Below are 9,471 nucleotides of genomic sequence, written 5' to 3'. Positions count from 1 at the left end.
AAAGGTTTTTAAAAAAGGGAAAATCCTCAAGGGTTTTTAATGAGCATTATATTTGAAAAACATTCACAGTTAACTGAACACATGGAAAGTGACGTTTTGGAACATAACTATAAATATTATGTCTATGAATCTACAAGTATATTCATGTGCATAAATTCTTCATTGACACTGAAAAAAGTTCATACGCTGTCTATCCATTGTATAAAAACCGAGCTTAACACACTCACAAACAACATGGAATAATCATCAAATTTCACAGTCACATTGAAATGACTGCAGATGAAGAGAACACATCATATGAAGATTAAATAAAGACAATCTGACCTTTGCAGAAAAACATACCAACTACACTTCTTATATTTGTATATTATGTAACTGCGAAAGTGAGAGTTCATCAGTCTTTTTACTTTGTATTTACAGGCAGTCCCAGGCCTCCAGGCATCGGTCAGCCAGAGCACGGCTTTATTTCTACGTGGAAGTCTTTAAGTTTATATGTGTGGTGGGGGCGTCTTTCCAGTGACCGAGGTGAGCGTCCTCTCCAGCGGCTGCAGACCGCACTCTGCAGCTGTGCTTCTGGCGTCTGAGCAACGTGGTATGCTGTTTCACCAGGAAACGCTTATCTGAACTACTCTGTGGGGGAGACACATGATGATTTATACACACACAACATGCATGCACACACAGTAGAAACACATAACACACTGATAGACCCCACTTGCAAATTCACTTGCAACCAACTGCGTTTAACTCAAATATTTCTTTATCTTCCCTCTGACTAATTTCTAGGTATGTACGTTGTTTGGTGACGAGCGACTTACCACAACCAGCATGTCTTTCAGTCTCTCAATGGCCTTCTGATTGGCTCGTCCCCGTGACACATATGACGTTAAGATTATGCTGAGGAAACAGAATGCATTTCACGTCACATTCAGAGACCAGCATGCCAGTTTAGAGTACTGCACATCTATTTTTAAAAAAAACAACTCGTATTCAATGATGATCGTTACATGTATGTAAGTGTACACAGGGTGCTTATACTGTAGTTCCCTCACCCCATGGTTGAAACAGTCTTAAAGTAGGGTATACTCACTGTATTTTCCTTCAAACTGGAAGAAAGTCATCTCACTGATAATATATAGCTGGTGTTTGCTTTCTCTCTTTGCATACTTACATTTCAGCTAGTATGAGCGGCAGGGCGAAGGCCTCAGAGGCCAGGTAGTGGAGAGTGCTCCGTGCCAGGCCGGGTAGACTGTCCACACACATTTCTGTCACATTAAATACCGTTTCTCCATTTCCAAATGGACCACACGAGGACCTGGAAAGGAAACAGGTAGAACGAATTGGAGAAATGTGCAAAAATAACTTAAGAAACAAACAGGGTGTATTGAAAATGAACAACAGGTTTGGAGTGTCAAACTGCGAAATAACGGAGTTACAGTAGAGCGAGTACATATACATATTGCCCGGCGTGACTTTTTGCTGGTAGACATTGGCGCCCACTGTGGTTGCAGCCATGAGGAGACCGAGCAGCAACATGAAGTGGAATAAAACTGAAGAGCTGGAGGCTCGAAAGAGTCGGTGCTCTGCAACACAGCACCGCAGGACCGTGAACTGAAGACAGTGTTGGAAAGAGAGAGAAATGGATGTTACTGGAGAATGTTCAAACAAAATTGATGGTCACAGCAGAGCAGCAGTCCATAGACCGGGGCAAACAGAGAAATAACTCGGTATGAAAACTAATAGGTCTGTTTTCCCAAATGTTCTAAAACTATTCTTTTAAAAATATTTCGTTCGTTCATTCGCGTATGCAAAAATCATTGTTTCATTAAACAAATGATCAAATCCAGTCAATGTCATTATCTTGATTTATTTACCTCTATATTATTCTTTGCTTACTATATTTGAGGTTGAGTTTTTTTTTTGTTGTTGTTGATATTTTTATTATTGTAATAATGTTGCTTTGGTACTTCTATTATAATTTCTGTCTGTGTATTGTGGTAATTTAAGTTTATTTTTAGATCAGATTAGGTCATTGTTCTTATGCAAGTACAGACTGTTGAACTGGACTGAAACATTAAGAGACACAAAGAGTGAGAGATAGAGTTGCTCATATGTAACAGTTGGTCTATAACTGTCCTGTTCCAGAAAACCTTTTTGATGTAGAAAGTGGCCACCAGTGTGACAGTTCCTATAAAGGGCAGCAGGGGGCAGTAGTAGATTCCCACCCAGGACACTGTCTGACTGTACACCAGATCCAACACATTGAAAGGGATCAGGAAACGCTGTTTTCCCAACAACCGGGCCAGCAAGGATGTAGGGTACTTCTCCTGCACCAACCTGCCAAACAGAGGAAAGATATAAAGCTCATGAATCCTGAGAACGTAGAATAACTCAGAATCTTTCCCGACTGCTGTGGAATCTGCTCAAGAAAGAGATGGCACACATTGATCTTTCCATTCAAATCACAACGCTGACTGAGACAGAATGAAAATGCTGATCCTGAGCAAACGCACTTCCTGGGGTAGTTCAAAAGAAATGCGTCGCAGAAAGTGGCAAGGAAGTTGAAGATACACAGCTTGTACATCTCTCTGCCAAACTGGTTTTCACTGCACTGACGCTGTAAGAAAACACACAAACGAAAAACAGGATCAAACAAAAACCCCACAACATCACACAAACTCGCACGCACGCACACACCCACAAACATCTAACGGTCTGAATCAAAGACTGATAGCGTTACTTTAAAAATGTCTCATTACAGCTCAGTCTGGAGAACCTTCACACATTTATCTCTCTCTCAACTCACTTGGACATGTTCGGGTGTTGTGTAAACGAAATACAAGTAGATCCCCAGTGAGGCCAGCTTCAAGAAGATACTCCTGAAGAAACCACAGAGTGAGCCTATGCAGGTGTGTGTGTATGTGTGTACAGTAGGTCTTCATGCGTTTGTATCCCTGTGCACCTTACTTACCTCACAAGCGTGGCATTCACCTGCATGGTGAAAGAGTAGTCTTCAAAAGACGAAATCTTACGGAAGACGTGAGGGATTAACAGGTTGACAAAGGTGATGGTGATGGGAGGAAGATACTGGAGGAACAGATTGACCAACCAGTGGTACCCACTCTAAGAAACGCAGTCAGGGGCGTCAGATATTAAAAACTGTTCACCAAATCCAGGACATATAGCAACAAAACCAGAAGCCTTACCACTTCCATGGATATTTTTGTGGCAGAGGAGATGAGGTAGAAGGCTCCACCCAGCAGAGACAGAACAATCATATTGAGGATGAACCTAATGAAGTAGAGACGCACCCGCTGTCCAAGTGTCCTCTGGGCCTCATGCAGGGAGAAACTCTGCTCCTCCAGGAACAGCTAAAGGGACACGGAAAGAAATACGGAAAGACTGTTATATTCTGGCTGTGTACATATCAAATCAACCGTAGGAACCTTTTCAACACAAAGACTCAAGACACATCAAAATATCGGAACTGCAGTAAACAAGAACTTTGCACACCTTTTCTTAAGCCAGATAGTTTCATTTAGGAGAATAGAAAAATCCTAGCTAAAGTTGATAGGTCATAAAGTGCATCAGAGAAACATAAAACTCAGACTAAAAGAGCAGTGAGACGTGTATTGGGGAGATGTCTAAACTAGAAGCAGGAGCTCAAAGAAAATGCTTAATGAGAGTAAAAATGTATTAAGTTGTCTTTACAATGAGTTTGGTACATTCATGTATCACTTTTTAAGCTGTACAAAGAGATTAGAAACACAAGCTCACTTTTAACCACTTATTTATACAATTTAAACCAGACATACTGAGTGTCCTCATCTGCCTCAAGCAATATTGGGTGGCCGTTTTCCTCCAAGGTGGTGGACGTTACTTTTAAGTGGCATTTAGCACCTTGTCTCTTTTTAGGCATTCCCATGTGTATGTGGACATCTGTTTTATGAGCACTTGGAAGCAGGGTAGGAAACTCTTTGATCAACCATCCGCAGAGGCCTGTGGACCCCTAAAACCTACTGCCCTCTCATTTTTTTAGCAGCAGTTTTTAATGTAATGTAAAATAACGTGTGTGATTATAGTGATAATTATCTTTAAGTTGTGTATGATCGTCCAGGTTTGATTGTATTTAAAAAGATTTACACTCTGTCGCCAGTTTATTAGGTACACCTCACTAAAAACAATCCAACTGTCCAATACAACAGTCCTGCAATAAATCCTACCTTCATTGAGGTTATAGTGTTCAGTTTGTGTCGAAACTGTTTTAGAGAGATGTTGATTCAACTTGTTGTTGAATAGTACTGCATTACACTATCAGGTGTTTCAGATATTATGCCCTGGGTATGTATTGTATGTAACAGTGTTAACATAGCAATGTACATTGCATCTGGTCAGTAGCTGAGGTAAATTTACCACCCTTTATGGAAGGATAGCATCATGCATGCAGACGCTACAAGCACCTTGAGATCGTTCCTGATGAAGCTGTGTTTGTGAGTCGCTGCAGCGGGGTCCTGGATGGTGAAGTCCCAGCCACAGAAGATCTTAAAGCTCACATTCACACTGTAACGCTTCCCGAGCATCCAGGAGTGCTTGTAGCCAACTGTCGTTCTGTCAGGGAAGTTTACAGATGAAACCGCACATCGGAAACAGAAGCTTTCTTATAAGATGAAAGATAAAAATAAGGAAAATGACTGCTGAGACTTTTTATGCCATCCGCTGACCTGCGGACCACCATGATGAGACTGAGGAAGAAGATGGTGAGGATTCCAGCGAAGTACAGCAGAGGAGTATTCAAGCATGGAAAATTCAGGGAACCACGTGTATAAAAGCCAAAGAAGACCGGAGAACGATCCAGATAGCCCTGTAGAGAGAGAGAGGAGAGGAGAGAGATACAAATTAGAAGAAACGCATAAAGAAAAACACAGGGTATACACACACACACACACACACACACAAACTCTTACCGATCCCTGGAAGAAATCTAAAACTGAGTCTTTGCCTCCAAATGTCAAAGGTTCTGTAAAACACATACAAAAAAAAAAACCTGTGTATTTTTAGGAGTCTCTATCCAGTTGTGGTAAATTTTACTGTAATCTGTCATTACAGCTGACTCACCACTGCTGTTGCTCCTGCCATAAAATGTCGTAGGCCCCAGAATGAAACCCCAGATAAGAACACAATACAGTAGGTTCAAGTGAATCAGGTATCTGAGGAAAACAAAATAGGCCTTCACGCCTACTCCGAACCTGCCTAGAACAGAACAACAGCGAGCATTAGGATACTAATTGTGCAGTGTACTCAAAGTGCATGGGGAAGTTACCCAGTCACTAAGTTACAGCACACTAGCTACTAAGAGGTGTTAGTAGCATGTACAGTAATTTACTGCAGGCCTCGCTTACTTTCAATGGCGTGGAGAGTGTGCTGCCATGGCAACAGGCTTGATAGAGCTCCTCCCATCTGCGCCAGCACCCTCCTCCTGTTGACGCTGTGGCTCCGCCTCCAGGGCTCCCAAAAACCAATATTGTTGATTTGCATCTTCCTCCTTTCTCTAAGTAACAGCATAAACATATTGCTTCATCGATTCCTTTGTATCTTAACATCTTAAACCCTTACCCTAAACATGAAAATACCATTAACACAATATAATACATGATAATATTCGAGCAAAAACAAAACATCACGCACACAAATATTAAATGTCAGACAAAGATTTGAACATACAGGGTTTAGAGGTACACTCCACAGATTTTAGGAAAATATTTTGACAGAAAGTCTTAATTACAAACTGGAGGTGTGGAGGTATGAAGGCTTGGATGTTTCCCAGCCAGGGAGAGTGTAATGACAGATGCTGTTAAGATGCAATATGGGAATTGTAGGATCCAGTGATTTTGGAGCATGATCCACACTATGAATTAAATGTCAGGATATTTCAGCCTCTACTGTGTATTTTGATCATTCATTGATTTTTTTTTAATTTTTTTATGTGTCCCACGAGTCCCTCAACTGTATAAAAATGTAATTCATCAGGGGAACATCCCTTTAACTTATTATAACAGGATGCACAATACGCTTAGCATACAGGCCGGCCTTTGGAAAACTGAAACAACAAATATTCCTTGAAGTAAACACAGACTGAGCGACGCCAGCATTTGAAGGAGTTTCTTTTGTTGTTTTTGTTTTGTTTCATTTTTTAGAAATGGAAGAGAAACTAGAAGCTTTTTTCTAAGAGTCTTCTATATACATATCTGAGGGTTGATTAAGTGGATAGGGAAAAAAAAATAATAATAAATAAATAAATATATATATATTTTTTTTTTCTTCTCTTTCCCTTTTGCATGTGAACTACTGGATAATTGTCTATATTCCAGGTGAAGGACACATAACCGAGCTGGCTACCATGCAGACATATGCAACCTTTAACATGGGGTCATAATAGGCAATAATTTTACTGGTTCACAAGCCAAAAGGGTCAAAAAGTGGTGCAGACGTACAAAACAGATCACTGCTGTATGTGAATGAATTGATAAGACACTCATTTTTATTAAAGGGTAACTCTCCCACCTGGCATCTCGCTTGGCCTGAATACACATTGCCAGGTTTCTGAGTGGTTGCATAGACGCCGTGTCTCTGGGTCCTCTGGACAGGTGGCCATTGCTGAGCCTCTCCCCCGCGCCTGGGCCGCCCTGGAGGACCTCACAGACGTCCAATACACCCTGTCTCTTCTGCTCGGGCCGGCAGGCCTGGATGCTGGGCAGCTGGTCAAATATCTCTGTCTGATAGTACTCGCAGGAGTCCAGCGATAGACTGGACTCAGTGCTCTCATCTGTGGTGAGAATGACATATGACTTCCTGCCTGTGATGCATGAATGTGGATAACAGTCTATGTACACATACCTGGTTTGGTACTGAGTTTCTGTTACAGACTGTATTTAGCTTCGCAACTACCAATTATTTTATGATTAATCTGCAGATTATCTTCTTGATTGATTAATCATTTTGTTTATAAAATGCTAGAAAATAGTGGAAAAGGTGTCAGATGTCTTGTTTTGTCCAACCAACAGTCCAAACCCACACATATTCAGTTTACAGTGATACAAAACAGAAAACAGCAGCAAATCTTCACATTTGATTAATTTTCTGTCAATGGATTAATCGGTTATTCTACTACATATTTCAGCTTCTGTATGTTTGATTTGTTTATTTTATATGTAATGCACCAGACATGTGGATACAATATGTCTGCTTGCTTTCGGTTCTGTTTTTGTCTTTGTCTTTCCTCTATGTAATAAAAGTTGTGTCTTGTATGCCAGTGTTGGCCCGGCAACCCCTTGGGTGCACGACATCCAGATAAAAGTAACGAAATTCATAGATCATTCAAGTGTATTCTTTTTGATAACACCTTAATGTGTCAAAAAAGATGTCCAAGCAAAAGCAAAACACTAAAATGTAACCCTCCATGACATACTGGCATGAACTGGACCTGTGCAGGGCTGACATGTGGATATTTAGCACAGTTGATGTACTGTATTAAAATCAGAAGTGTTGTTCCTGCCTGTGGCCCTTTCTGTGTGGAAGCTGCATGTTATGCAGAATATCGTCAGGTCTCCTCTCAAAGTAAATAAATATCTACAGCATGTCAGATGGTTTGCATGTAGTTTTGGATGTGACAATGGTAGACATAGACCAGCAGCTTACACTGTTCACAAACAACAAAGTAATTGTGGCTCTTTTTTTCATTTAGCAGTAAACTCTGTGCAAAGGTACTGCATATACAGGGTTCAGTAGGCGTATAACTCGGTGTAATCCCACACACATTCACACATATTCTATGTACTGAGATAACGTTGAGCAAGTGAGATGTCCTTACTTAACCGACAAAGAGGTGAAACTGTAAAACCAACAGCACATATGTATTATTTTCTGTTACCTGATAAGAGTCTCACAAAGTTGAAAGTATTGTGTTCCTCCATTGTTTCCTCCCCGAACTTCCTCTTTGAGAAGAAACACCCAATCTTCGCGCTTCATGTACAATACGATTCAACACACATCTCCAGCCAAGGCGCAACTCAAAAAGCTAAAATTACTGCCGCAAAATATCCCGTTTCTTGCACCTCACATCACCATCACCATCACCCTGCAGTGAAGACTGATGAGCGGCTGATCTGTGGTTAGCGTTGGTATGGCTCACTTTCTGGCAGGTGGAGCAGACGTTACATCTGTCCGCACATAGACTGACTTCAACTGTGACAGAATTTGACAGCTCATAGGAAATCACATGGCCGGATTGAGACACAGACACTGCAGTGGTGGGTGAAAATCTCACATATAATTTCACAACATAGCAATAAATACTCACACATGCACACTGGAGTGAGAACAATTAAATGATTAAGATTGAGGTTTGGATTAAGACTGGATTACTGATGATGGTAGTTGATGGTAGTTGCACAGACAATGTATTTTTTCAGTTTTTTTTTGTTTTTTTTTTCCTGACATATTACGATTTAGAGTTTCATTTTCATTATTTACTACTGTCCAAGTACTGTCTAAAGATTTATGATGCAATCCATCCTCTTTTGGTGGTTTTCAGATGACGTTGTCTATGAAGCCGACTAAACTACATTGCTAAACACACATTTGGTTGCAAATGACGAACTGTAACTTTTAATTGTGAATACACTTTGCAGTGATCATCAAGTATCAGTTTAAAGCATGTAAAGAAATGCCACAGCCATGAGTAAATTTCCCCCTTAAACATATGTCGAAACCTCAGATACGTAGTCATCATCTAGGTTTTTTCGCCAAATCCGTGTAAACCACCATTTGCTTGACGGTACTAGACAGATGTGACAGGATCTGCACTGGGTAGAGCCTCGTCATTTGGAAACGTCTGACTGCGACGTTTGAATGCAATGTATGGGATGAGGTAGCAGAGAGGCCCGTTCCGCCCACTCGCTACACCACGACGACGTCTGAGGTTTCCCGTCAGTACCATTTACGAAGAAACATGAGCGCTGTTGTCATTCGGTCATATTTCGACATAATTAGTTTCCATTCTACTTGGGCTTGGAACAGTTGCAGGTAATTTCAAATGAACGAAACTTTACGAAACAGTGATGCGGTTAAGAGAAGGACCTTTTTTTCTTGGACTGCTTCTGTTGTTCCTTTCCATCCGAGCCAAGTCTCAAGGTAAAAAAAAAATACTCCACTCCAAAAAAAAAGAAAAAAACCCTCTGCATTCAGAACCAAACGTACATGTATGTACAACTGCAGAGGTATCAGCAGCCTGAGCAATGGCAGTTATTGACACCTGTACTTTTCCTTCTGTGGCACGTCAAAGTGTCTCGAGTGAAAAGGGCCTTCTGGGGGGGGCTGTCCACACAAGGTCCACACATAAGGGCCATTTAGCTCCGGCCTTTTACTTCACTGAGATGGGGCTGGTCACTTTGCAAAACTGCCAAACTTCCGAGG

General features: G+C 41.1%; 1 protein-coding gene across 4 annotated transcripts; it reads right to left on the bottom strand.

The window, feature by feature from the left end:
* Positions 1–22: 22 nt before the first annotated feature.
* On the bottom strand, positions 23–9,214 carry tmc8 (transmembrane channel-like 8). 4 transcript variants are annotated; one of them, XM_040146063.1, is made up of 16 exons: positions 7,928–8,228; positions 6,562–6,823; positions 5,400–5,548; positions 5,116–5,250; positions 4,965–5,017; positions 4,722–4,861; positions 4,461–4,608; positions 3,207–3,371; positions 2,972–3,123; positions 2,807–2,879; positions 2,514–2,617; positions 2,151–2,337; positions 1,451–1,611; positions 1,172–1,315; positions 819–897; positions 25–630 (listed from the first exon to the last, which is right to left on the bottom strand). In XM_040146063.1, exons 1-16 carry the CDS (start codon positions 7,968–7,970, stop codon positions 469–471), a joined length of 2,157 nt encoding a protein of 718 aa, XP_040001997.1. In that variant the 5' UTR covers positions 7,971–8,228; the 3' UTR covers positions 25–468. The 4 variants fall into 4 exon arrangements, with proteins under 4 accessions (XP_040001996.1, XP_040001995.1, XP_040001997.1 ...); XM_040146064.1 differs by having other exon boundaries at positions 1,457–1,611; XM_040146062.1 differs by lacking the exon at positions 7,928–8,228 and adding an exon at positions 9,136–9,214 and having other exon boundaries at positions 23–630; positions 1,172–1,611.
* Between the last annotated feature and the right edge of the window lie 257 nt (positions 9,215–9,471).

Source organism: Xiphias gladius, chromosome 15 (assembly GCF_016859285.1).
Source record: "Xiphias gladius isolate SHS-SW01 ecotype Sanya breed wild chromosome 15, ASM1685928v1, whole genome shotgun sequence".
Lineage (NCBI taxonomy): Eukaryota > Metazoa > Chordata > Actinopteri > Istiophoriformes > Xiphiidae > Xiphias > Xiphias gladius.
This window is presented reverse-complemented; position numbering and strand designations above follow the sequence as displayed.